Source organism: Eschscholzia californica, unplaced genomic scaffold, assembly GCF_041429995.1.
Source record: "Eschscholzia californica isolate CP2 unplaced genomic scaffold, dmEscCali1.0.p SCAF_3, whole genome shotgun sequence".
Lineage (NCBI taxonomy): Eukaryota > Viridiplantae > Streptophyta > Magnoliopsida > Ranunculales > Papaveraceae > Eschscholzia > Eschscholzia californica.
The window spans coordinates 65,872,608-65,887,953 of record NW_028238420.1 but is presented as its reverse complement, the minus strand read 5'-3'; the positions used below and the strand labels follow the sequence as shown (position 1 = coordinate 65,887,953).

The 15,346-nt window shown below is 35.3% G+C and overlaps 2 protein-coding genes across 4 annotated transcripts; both read right to left on the bottom strand.

Annotated features, from left to right (window-relative positions):
- Positions 1–308: 308 nt before the first annotated feature.
- Positions 309–8,805, bottom strand: LOC147553524 (uncharacterized). 3 transcript variants are annotated; one of them, XM_086669895.1, is made up of 3 exons: positions 6,197–7,234; positions 5,608–5,860; positions 309–5,461 (listed from the first exon to the last, which is right to left on the bottom strand). In XM_086669895.1, the coding sequence occupies exon 3, from the start codon at positions 2,656–2,658 to the stop codon at positions 1,150–1,152; it is 1,509 nt and encodes a 502-aa protein (XP_086526021.1). In that variant the 5' UTR covers positions 2,659–5,461; positions 5,608–5,860; positions 6,197–7,234; the 3' UTR covers positions 309–1,149. The 3 variants fall into 3 exon arrangements, with proteins under 3 accessions (XP_086526021.1, XP_086526020.1, XP_086526022.1); XM_086669896.1 differs by having other exon boundaries at positions 1,569–5,461; positions 6,197–8,805; XM_086669894.1 differs by having other exon boundaries at positions 309–5,860.
- Positions 8,806–8,962: 157 nt separating this feature from the next.
- LOC147553523 (NAC domain-containing protein 83-like) lies at positions 8,963–10,874 on the bottom strand. The gene is made up of 3 exons (XM_086669897.1): positions 10,184–10,874; positions 9,752–10,071; positions 8,963–9,358 (listed from the first exon to the last, which is right to left on the bottom strand). The coding sequence occupies exons 1-3, from the start codon at positions 10,365–10,367 to the stop codon at positions 9,080–9,082; spliced, it is 783 nt and encodes a 260-aa protein (XP_086526023.1). The 5' UTR covers positions 10,368–10,874; the 3' UTR covers positions 8,963–9,079.
- Between the last annotated feature and the right edge of the window lie 4,472 nt (positions 10,875–15,346).

Genomic DNA, 15,346 nt, shown 5'->3' with positions numbered 1-15,346 from the left:
TCAACACATTACAAAAGACGGACCAAAATTTTGTGGACGACTGATCTCAAAGAAGGAAACAACCACTAATACGGAATGGGGAAGCTTACCGATTCTTCTCACCTGATCTACTTTCTAACAATGCTTCCTAGAGGTCAATAGATATTAAGGATGTGACTAGAACTCCTGAGAACTCGACGTCTTCAAATCTTCAAGAACTACTTCAGGGAATAAACACTTAAACACAACTAAACATTTTTTTTTTTCTTTTCTTTCTTTTTTCTATTTCTGTTTTTCTTTTCTTTTCTTTTTTTTTTTTTTTTTTTTTTTTTTTTTTTTTTTTTTTTTTTTTTTTAATACACTTTTCTGGTAATCAAACTCAAATACATAACGTACTTTATTCACATTATTCTTTCCTTAGGTAAAATTCTCTTCATTTTGCTTCATGCCTTATTCTCAGGGTTCTAAAATATGGATTTCTATCTTCCTCTAGTTGACACTGTTTTCAAGTTTCTCAGAGTACAAGAGAAGGGTTTACTTCCTGATGACATCCCTAGTGGTTGTAAAATTTGAACTCAAGAGATCAAATGAGTTCTTCTTTCAATATTGCGAGGTTGAGTAGCTCTTCATTCTACTCAGAATTAGCTCAGAAGAGATCACTCAAAACAACAAGAAAGGCTCAGAATCTCACATAGGTTAAGTCTCCACTAATGATCGATTAAGTTCTCTCAGAAAAGTCTACTCTTCACCTATCTAACACTCACATGGCTAGTGCACTGACAACCTCAAGACTCGAAATTCGTGGAAAAACCTTTAGCAAAAGTGTAGTACAACCAACTAGACTCTATAACTATTAACAAGCAAAAATAACTAGACTCACATTTTCAATCCAAAAATTTTGAAAAAATTTTGAACCCTTTTGAGTTTTTGAAATAAGGACTTAGCAAAAAATTTCAATCCCCTATCCCCAAACTTAAACCGAACATTGTCCTCAATGTTCTGAAGACTATGCAAAAAAATAACAGGGTGAAGGGAAAGATATTACCTGATTCGGAAGTCCTAAGCGTGGGTTGCCTCCCAGAAAGCGCTAAGTTTAACGTCTTCAGCCAGACGAAACAGATGATTCGAAAAAAATAAAAAGGATTAACCTACTGGATTACAGATATGTGATTAACTGTAAACCAATATTCGATACATCTGTGGGTCCACCCAAAACACAAATTTTTCAGTGAACGATAGTCTCACATTTTTGTGAATTGCAGAGAGTGCATGTGAGACTATCAAAGAAGAGGGGCAATCCCCAAACTTAGTGGATGCACAGTCCACTAAGTAACTATAAATACTCGGACCAATGACTAGAAAGTCATCAAAAGGATCGACATAACAATGAAGGGCCAATATATCCGTCGAAGGCAGAAAGTCATCTGCAAGTTTAGTGGATAGAATATCCACTATTTCCATAGACGTTCTCGAGGAGACATCTGAAGTGTCCCAAAAGGGATCAACAACCGAGTCTGAGACCATGTGAAAGGTCAAACTAGACTCTAAGGGTAAGGCAATATGCTCGGGGACCACGTCAAGGTCCATGGTTTCCTTAGGTAAACAGTCTGACAAACTATCTAACATGTCTCTACTGTCATCAATGTCCTCAAATACATCTGGAGTCTCGCAGTCATTCATAATATCATGCCTTCCTAGAATTTCATCTAAGGCTGACTCCTTACAAATCTCAAATGTCGGAAAGTTCAGAATAGTGTCATTCCCAAACTTGCTCATAGCGCCGTCATTCTGGATATCAACGTCTAATACAGTCCTATCATGGTGAGATGACATAGGTGGAGGAAGCAAGACAACAAGGTCATCAGACCTTTCAGGCTCTAGGGTATTATCAGTAAATTCATCGACATTTAACTTAGTACTAGGGTTAGACGTATTAACCTCGTCATCGTACCTAGTACCTTCCTGAGTTTGGGGTGGTGAACCCCCTTCCTCGTCGGCGAATAACTGTGACTTAAACATTTTCATCTGTTGAGCCAAGGACTCAGTATCCTGCTGCATTTGAGTCGTAAATTGTGACATAATCTCAATAAGACGACTCTCGGACTCTGATCGAGATCTATCTTCAAGAGTCTCCTCGTAATAAGGTTCGCTAGTGTAATTAAACGTAGACTCTTGATAATAACTTCCTCCGTACATATTAGGATCATACCTGTCTCTAAAGTCATTGGTCTCAGAATAGTGTGGACAATAAGGTCTCTCATATATATTTGGCGTCGGACCATATCCATCGCTAATCGGACCATCTCTACACATTTGTTGATAATCTCCTAATGTCATATGAGATCGATCAGGCTCATATGGTCTACTCCACTCACTAATCGGACTGTTTCTAGACATTCGTTTATAATCCTGAAATGTCATACCCGGTCGGTTAGGCTCGTCTCTACACATCTGTTGGTACTCTCCTAGGGTCATACCAGTTCGGTTAGGCTCAACTAGCCTATTCCCCTCGTTAAGTCGTTGACAATCTCTTAGAGTCGTACCACGTTGGTTAAGCCAGTCTTTATGCAACTGTTGGTATTCTCTTAAGGTTATATCAGTTCGGTTGATGACGGGTCCCTTTAGATCAAGGTCATCATCATCAACAGGGTACGTCCAACCATTAGAAAAATGCGCCATGATGGTCAGGCACGATCACAAGATGAGAATTGACACTTATGTAACTAAACTTGACTCCTTTCTTTTGGTCCAATTTTTTTTTTTTTTTTTTTTTTTTTTTTTTTTTTTTTTAACACGAAAACCGAGGAAGCACTACTAAGATCTTATAAAAAGTACCCACTAACAGGGGATTCGTGGGTGATTAGAGAAAGTTACCTCCCGTTCGAGACGGGCGACGACCTTTGCAGACGACTCGGGCCACTCTCCCCGCGAGTGTTCGAACCCGAGGCTTCGTTTTGGTTTTTCGGTTACAATTTATGCCCTTTAAATTAGGGTCAAAACTTAAATCCAAAAATAAAGTCTAGAAAGTCTAAAGTCTCTCTTCACCAAAAATAAAATAAAATAAAACTGTAAATTTCTTCTTTTCGACTCCTCCTCCTTGTTTGCGCCTTCTCTTTCGCTCCTTAATGCCCTGCACACCAAAAATAGAGAAGCAAGTCAAAGTGGCCAAAAATAAAAACTTACCAAAAATAAAAACTTTCCAAGTTTAGAAAAAATTTTGAACTTAGTCCCCGGCAGCGGCGCCAAAAACTTGATTGGCCTAGAAAGGTTACCCTAAATAGGTCTACACCCGCAAGTGCACGGGTGTCAAGTTGTAATTTCCGGTAAGACCGGTTCGTTCCTCAGAGACTAGTTGAATCTATTCTAAAACTAGGAAGTAATAGGATTTTAAAATGATTTGGTTTTGGTTTTGAAATGAATAAAATATTAAAAATAAATTTACGAAAAGATGAACTCAAATGGGGGAATGATCTATGGGTCCAGAATCTATCCACGGAACAACTCTAAAGGTGAACTAATGAGTCAACGAGTTACTTTTATTACACGGGCTTTAAAACATGAATGGTCTAAAGTCCGGAAGATATCTTCCTTAAAACGATAAAAACTAAAGATACATGCATCATTCCCTATATACTAATTACTCGATTATTATGCATCAACTAAGAAGTATAATCCATCAAAGCATTGTTATTCTAAGCATGGAATATCAACTTAAGAAAGATGAATAATGAAGGAACTAATCAATAATCAAGAATAACGCAAGTTAGACATGAACGACCAAAGGATTACTTGACTCGAATTTAATCACACCTAAAAAGTAAATAACAACATGGATTTCATCAAACACCATAGATAAAGAGATTTAGCTAATCAAACTCATCAGAAAGAATCTCATTATAAAAATTAAGAGCAAAAGATAAGTAAGGTAGATATCACCCAATGTTAAGCTTCCATGATTATGAGGAATGAGATGGATAGTTGATGATGAGATTCTCTCTCACAAAGAAATATCAATAGTACAAATATCCTCCCTCTTTTCTATGTTCACTCTCTTCACTCTCTTTTCTCTCTCACAAAGAAAAGGAAAAGATGAAGAAAATGGAAAATAAAAATAGCATATGATGAATTATCTCTTGTAGTGATCTCTGTAAATTCAATGAATCAACTCTTTATCTCTTTACAATCCTCTCTCAATACATTAACCTCTCTCTCTTCCTCTCTCTCTCTATGTAATTTCTCTCTCTCTCACAAAGAATGAAATACAAAAAAAACAGAAAAGAAGTAGATGATGATAATGGTGTTCTGGTTTTCTGTTCAAGCATAGATACTCTCTCTCTAGTGTTTCTGTTCTAGTTGAGCTCTTGAGAGGTTTTGACCCCCAAATCCGAGATGATCCTTAACCCTCCGTTCTCTCTCTGTTTTATACCTTCTAAGAGCAGCAAATAAAATCGAATCTCACTTTCTCTTCAAAATCATCCAACCGATCTTCTCAATCTCTTGAAAATCTTCTTTAATTTTTCTCTCTCTAGATTTATCTCTAACAGAGATTATTCCAGCCGAGCTCCCTCTCAATCTTTCCTTCTCGGTTCTTGAAGAGAAATCGGTTTCTCTCTCTAAATATATATCTTGATTTCTCTCTACTGTCTATTCCAATCGAATCCACCTTCATGAAAATTTTCCATCCATACTGAATCTTCTTTTAAGGTTAGAGAAAATCTCTCCATTAATCTTTCTGATTTCTTCTTCCTATTTGAAGAGAAAAATTCTCTTTCATTAATCTCTCTCTCTAACTCACACTCTCTCCAATATCCTCTTATGTTTTCTAATTTCCAACCGTACAGAGAAGAGAGGAATAAAGATCATCTCCTTCTCTAATTGAAAATTGGTCTTTCCAAATTAATAAAATCTTCAACTCTCTAAAAATTGGAAACTGAGTTAGTTAGATAAGATAGGAGTAATAAAATAATCGGTAGGATTTCCCATAGATTTGGGAAATCAACCAATTAGGTAACGTATGCTGGCTAGAGGGTGGATGATAAGGTACTTCACGGACATTAAGGGAAGTTACCGCGGACGTCAAGGATGAAACCACGGGTTTCTAGAAGGAACTGGCCGGTGGATCACTGCGGACTATCAAATTACCGTGTTCCGCTTCACAAGAAATCATATCCAGAAGAAGCCCGAGTAACACCCGTACGTAACCGAAATAAGCCCACTCACGTCCAGATTTGCGCCACATGTATCTGAATTTTCCATGATGCACTTTGGTCAAGTGACTTGACCAAAACTTTGACTTGCCACAACTTCCTCATCCGAACTCCTATTTGACTTCCGTTTTCGCCCACGAGTTCGTCATGAACTCTAGTTTCATCCGAGTGTCAATATTTGCCAAAATTCTCAGAGCACAAAATGACCAAAATGCCCTCAACACGTCTTTCTCTCGATTTTATCTATTTTTCACATCGAACTCCGTAAAAGATTCCTGAGAAAGAAAATCAAACAACTCATCAGAGTAACCGCTCGAATTGGACTAACTAACCCGAGTTAAGAGATTCAGATGGGACATTTTCATGTCTCATCATAACTCGTCTCTCGTTTCAAACACTTGTTCAGTTCGAAAATACTCACTAACATCAATGCTGACAAAACCTTCATATGGTCTGTTTTCTTCTTGATTTTCTTCTTTCTTATCTGGAACTTCAATGTTGGATTCTTCTTCTCCACATTCACGATTTACAATTTTAAGACATCCAAATTCCGATGATGCTTCGTTTTCTTCGACTGCATCTTGCCACCTTTCTTGTGTATTAGAACCTCCAAAATCCCAAGTGTCTGTAGTAATTTGAGATGGAAGTTGAGAAGAAGCCACAACAGCAAAGCCCTATAAGGAAAAAAGAGAATTTTAGTAAAAACGGTCCGAGACCACCGTTTTATGTATTACTTTTCGGCTCGCGTCCGCCGAATTTATGCACAGTAGCTACTGTGCATAAATTCGGTGGGCACGAACCGAATTAATTGACATTTTTCGGTTCGTGCCCACCGAATTTTTGCACAGTAGCTACTGTGCATATTTTCGGCGGACTCGAGCCGTAAAATGGCATAAATTCGGTTGGACCAGACCGAAAATACCCTCCGTGTTCAACAACCAAAAAATTTTCATACAACCAACGAATATATCATACAACTTGGAAAAAAGTGTTAGGATATGTTCATATACCTCTTGGGAGACTGAATCTTGTCCAGAAATTGATGATTTAGGATCCTTTGATGTTTCTCCAAAACTTTTGAAACTTGCTTCATCCATGGTGGTTTAAGAGTTTAGAAAGGGATAGAGAAGTGGTTTAGGAGTGCAACAACAATGTGAGATTGTTGCACAACTCCGATGAACTTTCCCCGTCGATGATGGTCGCCGGTGATGTTGACAATTCCGGTGGAAGAAGAGGGAAGAAGAATATAAGAGAGGAATTTCTAGGGATTTGGGATCTAGGGATTTGGGTTTTAGGAAGTTTAATAATTAACAACTAAAATGTTAATGTGGGTTAAATACACCCTTAAAGGGGGTTTTTTTCACCCATTCAAAGAGGGGGCCCTTTAACCAAGCCAAGTCAAACGTGTTTTACCAAGTCAACGATAACATGGGGAGGCCTTTTAACAAAAACGGGGAGGCCTTTTAAAATCATTGTGCACAGTATATATAATCACCGATTAGGTTTTGATAAATGGGGCGAGTGGGCGGACTTTACTGGCCAGGCCGGCCCATGTGCTTACTCGACCCAGATTGGGGCAGCTTCCTAGCCCATGGGGCTATGTTGGATTGGCCATTTGTGGCCCGAGCCCGACAACAGAAAGAGGCTGTAAATGAAGAAAACAAATAGGAGAGAGAGAGAGAGAGAGACGTGAAGAACCTTAATTCAACAGCCTTGGTTATATGACTCTAAACAAGAAAGATTGGTCGGCAATTGTTTTCTCTTTCTTTTGTTTTTCTTTCTCTCCACCTACCTCTTGTCGTCTTCCACGTCACTCTAATTGTTAGTAATTATCAATCAATTTTTGTGATTAGTACCTGCTGATGAAGCCGTCCACTTACTCTCTACACTTCCACGCGTCACCGAATAATTATTTAAGATTATGTTGTTACCTTAGTGTATACCATGTAGTCTATAGATAATAGATTCTGAAGTCTAAACATTCGAACTCAAACTTCAAATAGTTTAGAGAATTTGAACATGTTGAACCACAAGAATAAACTCTGAAGCTAAGCAACCAAATTGAGTACCTTGTGACAATTAACAGTGGGTGAAGGAGTTGGAGTTTGAAGTAACTCAATACGAAACTCTTGGGTTAATAGCAGAGAGTAAAGTTCATCATAGGTAGGAGGAATGAGTCGAGTGGTAATCGAGGTTACAAAGGACTCAAACTCAGGTCCTAGACCAGAGAGCACAATAAGAACAAGTTCTTGGTCTGAAACAGAGTGACCAACAGAGGCTAAAGAGTCTGATAAGTTTTTGATTCGAAGAAGATAATCACTTATACTTTGTGAACCCTTTTTGCAGGTTTGAAGTTGAAGCTTAAGGTTCATCAACCTAGCTGAGTTTAGTGAAGAGAAATTCCTTTCAAGAGCTTCCCAAACAGCTTGAGAAGTTGTCAATCCAAGCACCTGAGCTAAAACAGGCTCAGTGAGGGTGGCATTGATCCAAGAAAGTAACATTTGATCAATGCGATGCCAGTAGCAGAAATCAGGATTAGGAGTTGAAGTGGAAGAAGAAGGATTGGGAAGAAACTCAAGAGGAGCAGGACAAGCTCCTGTAACATATTTGTATAAGTCTTGACTGTGCAAGATTGGTAACATTTGACTACGCCAAAGAAGGTAATTAGTTCGATCAAGTTTGATTGAAATGAGATTGGAAATGTTAGTTAGGGAGGGAAAAGAGAAGGAAGTGGGTGGGTTTTCAGTAGAGAAAGCAGTGGGAGGAGAAGAAATTTGTTGAGTTGAATCCGCCATTGATGACAGTATGAAGAAGAAGAAGAAGAAGAAGAAGAAGAAGAAGAAGAAGGAGCACTGAAAACAAGGGAGGGGAGAATATTTTAGACGGCTCTTGATACCATGTAGAAGTATTGGTCAAGATGCCCTAATCAGGGCAATATGATTTCATTATATAGATAAAGTGTACACAAGTGAAAAGACAAAAGGACCCTTAGGAAAGTATACAAATGACCAAAAATACACTTATACTCTTATACACTTATAATTTCAACCTCAAAACATTTGTACTGTTTTCAAATTAGGGTTTGATTATTGAGTGTGGGGACATCTAAGAACAAGTAGAAATAGTTAATTAGGTGTTAGAGATTAATGATTGTTAAATCCAACACTAACCTTCTTTGTTAATTAGGTGTCATAATGATCATGCCGGATATGGGGTGGTAGCCAAAGATCTAGCTAGTCTTTATGCAGTAATATTTGTTGCTTGATTACTATATACGTGTACAGATACACACACACACACATACATAGGTACGTGTACACGTCAAGGAATATAGTTTTCTCTTTGGGAGAATTGTGAACGTGAGATAAATGTGCCTGCTCAAACTCAGAAGTGTTGAAGTCTTTCGGATGGACTTGTAAAGTCTTAACCGGAAATAAATTATTAAACATAGGTTTGAGTGTGAAAATCAGAGACAATATCGACAACTACCAAGACTTCCCAACCTCTTTTGGTTTGAAGATCAAACATGAACCAAGAAATTTTTGTAAAGGTTCTTTCTTCTGAGAAAACCATCTTTTTTATACTGAAAGAAAGGTCTAAATGAACCCCATGTGCAAATATATCTTAATTCATTCTTTTCCTCTCTTTTCTTTCCTCTTCCCTTTTATTAGATTCCTCTCTCTCTCTCTCATTTGGAGAACCTTCATGTAAAATTACTTGCCTTTTAGGTTTGCTTGTTGAAGTAATAATCATGAAATGAGAAACACAAAAAAACAGGGATAAAAACTAAAGAGTTAATTCCTGAAATTTGTTATTACAGATTTGAGTACTGGGTGTTTCCATTACCCAATTCTTAATACAAACTCATAATGAAAAAAAAATAAAAGGAACTTTCAAGGTTTTTCCCTATAAGAACATGTAGAATTACTATTCTTACTGTTATTATTATTTTCATCATTATCAGAGGAAGAGATTTCAGTGACCCCACTTGATGCAGAGGAAGATGATGAAGTAGTAGGTCTAACCTCAATTTTCTCTTGAATCTTCATGAAATCAATAAAATTAGGTTTAGCAATCACCCTTTTTCCTTGATTTTCTTCTTCACTTTTCGAATTTCTTCTCTTTAGAAATATTCGACAGAGTACCCAATCTTCCATTTGCACAATTGAATTCTGCATCAATAAAGTTCAACAAAACAAACAAAATCAAGACTTGAGTTTGTTTCAGTTTCCATAAATTATCCATCCTGATCTATGGGTTGTGAAGTTCATGGGTTTGAGAGATATGTGCGCAAACTTAGTAAGTATCGAGGCCTGAGTTCATGACGGAGTTTTCGCCAAGAACAAAATCTTGTAGGGGAATTCTAATGACATGAAGCTGACATATATTATGACCACACTCTAAGACATGAACTTTTAGCAATAAGTGAAGTCCTAAAGCAAATACTTATGAGTTTTTAAATTTGATCAACTTTTCATGATTAGCCATCATCATGATTTTATAAAGATTATTAGGTACTATTCAATTCTAAATGAAAATTTTTGAATTGGGTATAAGGATCTAACTTGAATTGTGTTCTTGTTGTTTGGGGAAGAGGAAGATTTGGTTCCAGTACCACCACCACCACCATCAGAAACAGCAAGACGATATTCATGCATAATCCAATCAGTTCTAGAACCAGATAGAGGTTTCCCTTTGTAAAAAACTAGGGTTTTTTTCATCCCAATTACTACTTGATTATTACTTCTTGTTGGAGCTGCTAAAATTTGCTTATCAATTCCAGTAGCTTTCCAATACCCAGAACCAGTTGCTCTATTGGTTCTATTCCCATTCCTGTACTTAGCTTCTCTTGTGCTAAAATAATACCTCTCTTGCTCCCAATCCCCTAAACACCAACCAAAAAAAAAACTAATTTCAATCAATTTCTTGAAAACCCTAATGTTATTTTGAAGATAAAAAATGATTAGAAACTCAAATTTGGTAGGGTTTATACAAACCTGGTAAATCCCATGGGTCATACTTAGAAACAAGATGAATTTCAGGTATGATTGAAGCAGGCAACGGGTAAGCAAAAACTTTTCTTTTCAAGTATTGAAGAACAAGTTCTTCATCAGTTGGATGAAATCTAAAACCAGGGGGTAATTTAATTACTCCATTTTTAACAAAATTAAGCTTTTCCATTTGTTAATAAGTAATGGGGTGTTCAAATTTCTGGTGAAATTCAACTCAAAACACTACTTTTATGAGCAATTGGATTGATAATGATGATGCTTGATGAATTCAAAGAACCCATTTTTGGTTCTTGTAGTAGTAATCCATCTGATTTGTAGAGAGAGAAAAGGGTTTAGAGATGAGAATGATAGGGGAAGAAGTTTTGTTTGTGAGGAAGATAATGTGAGATTGGGTTTCTTTATAGTAGTAATGAATTAGAGAGAGGGAAATGAGACGACCAATTTAGCGTAAACAATACTCAAACGCATCTTAGAGAGAGAAAGAGATTAGTAGTAAGATTTTGATTAATTAAACTATAAACGTTCTTGATGTTCTACTTATAAAGAGAGAGAGAGAGAGGGATTAAATAATTAGGGTTTACTTGTAAAAAGGTTAAAAATGATTAATTAAATGGAAAGAACAAACATAGACCAATCCATTCATCCACGCAACTCTCTCTCTCTCTAACTTTGTGTTATCTAGGTCGACGCCATTTCTTCTACTTTTATTGGAAAATTACAAATTAATCCTTGGATTTTTGTGATATTTACTACGAAAATGTTTGTAGGGGTAATTAAGAGCTTCTAAAGGGGTATTTTAGTGCTTTGATGGTTGTCCGCAAGAAGGTTGCATTTCGAGTAGGGATGAAGTCATCTGATGTCACATTTACAGAGTCAACTGGAAAATAGGTTTTAATTGTCTGAAATAATATCCATTGATAGCTCAGTTAGTTAAATATCTTGTAAAAATTAGTTGGATGCTCTTTTAAATTCGATTCCTAGGAACATTTGTCGAACATTTACAAATAGCTCAGTTAGTTTGATGTTTTTACAGATCAGTTGGGTACTCTTCTAAAAAGCTCAGAAGTTATGAAATCGACTTCTGAAGTTAGTTGACCCTTATAATCGCCCACATTTCACTCAATGGTCAATTTTAACCCCATGTTTCGGCAAGTAGTTTTTCTAAATCCAACTAAGGAACTTGTTGTATGATAGGTTATCCATTTCCTTTCAATTTTACCGTGTTATGTTTTACATTATTATAGTTATAGTTTTCTAGGAGGATAAATATCATTAACAAGAAAGAAACATGAAAATTAAACGGGAGAAAGAAAATCGAGAGGGATGAAAGAGAAAATAAAAAGTCGGCTACCAATGTCTCTCTTCTAATAATAGTTACGAGGAGATCATCAAATGAGGGTCAAACAATCTCTTCTGATAAAAATCGGCTACCAATGTCTCTCTTCCGGTGACGGCGACGATGGTTCTTTTGGTTTTTTTTTTTGTTATTTTGTTGACCTTTAGGGTCCTTTTATCCGTGATCTTAAAGATTCTTTCGTTTCCGACCTTTAGGGTCATTTTACTGAGTCGATGTCTAGTCCCATTTCTTTCTCTTCATGAGGCACTTTGCATTTAAAGGTATGTAACTCTCATGAAGTCTTCAGAGGAGAGAAATAATTATGATCATCCATGTAACATTGTGACTTAATCACTTATGAATGAAATGTTGTTTCGCGTGGTTTCAGAAAAAAAAAAAATCAAAATGATGATTTGATAGATTAAACAAAACCGTCATTTTTTCACAACAACATTACAGGAGTACAATATACATCATAAAGATAGAATATGTTCATAATTACCATCAATTATCATAAAGCCGCTTATAAACTCTCCAAGACTATAAAAACTACTTCAGAGTTCAACAAATCATAGATTTTCACTTCAATGGAAAATGGAACGGGGGACTTGTGAAATTTCAAACTAAAAGAAGATAGTTCAGGCAGGACCTCAAATGCCAATACCACAATTATCATTTTGTTTCATTGGGAAATTAAGGGCAGCTAGGTCATATAAAAATGTTACTAGTATTGTTTTGAGTGGTATAGGGTAGTTGGGTCGGGGCGGTCGGGGATAAAGGATTCGGACCTACTTTGTCCCCGAAATGTCAAACACACCCCCAATATCCAGACTTAGGGTATCTGACAAAATCGCCCCTCTCTCTCTCTCTCTCTCTTGTTACATCTCTAAAATCCTTCTCTTTATTTGAAATGACTAAAGTACCCTTAACCCAGTTTATACGACCGTACCCAAAAAAGTGATAACCTATTTATACGTCATCCCAAAAACCCAGGGTCCGGCCCGAGTACATGACTCAAAGTACCCACCGTACCCGAAACATTAAATATTTGACCATTCATTCCGTTTAAAGTTTAGATTCATTTTTTTCCAATAATTTCTTCAAACCAGTGTTATATATAACTAGGGTATATTCCGTGCCCTAGGGCACAGACACTTGCAAGAGAGATTTTCATTAGTTATTATTTTATTGAGAGAGAGATTTTTATTAGTTATTATTTTTTTGTTTATTTTCTCTTAAGTTAGTTATTATTTTATTGAGAAAGGAGAGATTTTAATTTCTTTTTTTAACCCTTGAAATTTATTTTTTTTCTTATTTTTTTTCTTAAACTAGAATTTTTATTTCTAAGAAATAATGATATGTAGAAATAAAATAATGATATGTAGAAATACTGATATACCGTAGGGCACGGACACTTGTATCAATCAAATGTTACGAAATCTATTGTTATATTTTATTGAGTAGAGAGATTTTTATTAGTCATTATTTTTTTGTTTCTTTTCTATTAAATAAGTTATTATTTTATTGAGAGAGAGAGATTTTAATTCCTTTTTTTAACTCTTGAAATTTATTCTGTTTCTTTTTTTTTCGTAAATTAGTTATTTTATTTCTAAGAAGGAAAGGGTTATTGTTTTTTAATAGGTAACTTTATTTCTACGGAGGACTATATTTTAAATTTTGAGAAGGGCTTCTAGACAATATCCTTTATTAAAAAAGGATGTTTGTCCCAATCATCGTTTTTCTTTCTGTTTTATTATATAGATTATTTGATTGAAATTATTAATATCACAAATAGAACCTATGTCTATTAAAATTCAATCGGAACCTAGTCATTTTTACTAGCATTAACTTTAGCTTAGACATTTTTTTTTTTATGTTTCTCCGAAGGAAATATTTCATTGTTAGAATATAGTACATAACATATCTTTCAAATTCTTTAACTGGAGTACCATTATTTGTTGGCTTAGTTATCGATTTACTTTATATCGACTACAATATTATTTTAATGTTCTCTTACCCCTAGGGTTTTGGATTTTCCACACTCCTAACATTATCTATATGACTAATATTTTACATATGCAAATAGATACATAATAAAAAAGAATAGAAGAAATAATTAGTGATAATAAGAATTTGATTTAAAGGAGTTCTGAGATTCACTTTCTGACTTGCACGTAATACTCGAACTTAGTTAATTTAAATGTTTATGAAAATAAGTTAACATGTGCAAAATAATATTTATCGTTGTAAATTAGATTCTAATTCCATCATGATATTGATTGAACATAAATTCAAGGTAGGCGGCCACTAGTCATATGCTTGCTTACTACGACAAATTTAATCTTTTTGACTTGACCTTTGTTTCCTAATTAGAAGGGTACAAGTCATTTCAGACAAGAACTTAGAAGTATCTATGGCATCAAAGTTCATTTCAACGTGAAATGAGTGAAGGTAGCTAGTCTATTAGGGAGGTTTGATTCACATTATTCCTATTCAGACAAGGATATCATTTCAACATGAAATGAGCCAAGCTAGCTAGCCTATTAGATAGGTTTGACTCAGATTATTCATACTCAGACAAGGACCAACGGATTGCGATTGAGATAATTAACTTCATCGTTTTTCCTTCTAAGATGGGTGTCTCTATAATCAAATACCTTTAAGATTTATTGAATTTGTGTATAAATAAAGTAAACGAGATTAGTATGGTGCAAGAGTAAATTGGTTGTCTGAGAAAGGTAAAACGGAAGTTTGAGTTGAAGTTGGGGGTAGCGTGGGATGATTGAATTTTATTAGTTAAAGAGGGGCCTCAAATAAACATTGACAAACCAAGAAAATCAAGATTCCGTATAGAAAAGGCAAACTCCCCCACTTGTATGTGGTAGTAGTATGGAAAGAAAAGTTTGCCTTTCCTAACCTCATTTATATATAAACTCTCTCTTTCTCTCTCTCTCTCTCTCTAAAAACTCCCTTTCTCTCTCTCTCTTGCTTTTTGTTGTTGTGAGGGTCAAAATAGTTTGCGTGTGAGAGTTGAAGAGAGAGGGTTATAAGGATCACAAGAGAGAGAAACGTCAAAGGCTACAATTATTGTATTTTTGAGTGAAAAATGTCTCACAGAGGAAAATGTCTTTGTGTTTTCTTTAATTCCTTATTAGTATAATAACTCTTTCTAACGTCATTCTCTTTCTACTTTTTTTGAATTTGGTTTGTCAATTTGGGTTTCTTCCCTCATTAATGTTTTCCTTCAATGGCCATTCTAGTTTTTGTTTTGAAAACCTTTTATTATAGTTGGTTTTAACTTTTTGGGGTTGCCCAACTTTCAAGCATTGGTTTCAATGTCATGGATCATGGTGCACTCGTACACTTATATTTTTTTTTTGTTGAAAACTCATACACTTATATAAAAGTATATACTCCATATCATATAGTATATTTCATTGTCTCAAAACTTACTTTTTTATATCCTCAACAACAAAAAAAAAACGTACTTTTATATGTGTTTTGTTGTTTTAAGAAGTGTAAGGGATCACACTAATATAAATCCAGTAAATTCTATCTGAATTTCGTAGTCCAATGTGTCTTAAAGAAAATAACAATACATTAGATGGTTTTTATGAAAATAATTGATCTGTTCTCCTTAACAGAAGCAAAACAAATTGAACTTATGAGTTATTATTTTGAGGTAGTTGGGGGAATTCAGTTTTGATGTAAACTCATATAAGTTATCTCCTTGAAAGAAGAAAAAGAAAGAAAAAACAAGACTTTAGTGATTAAATGGATGAATACGAAAAGTATTTATATTTGTTATTAGA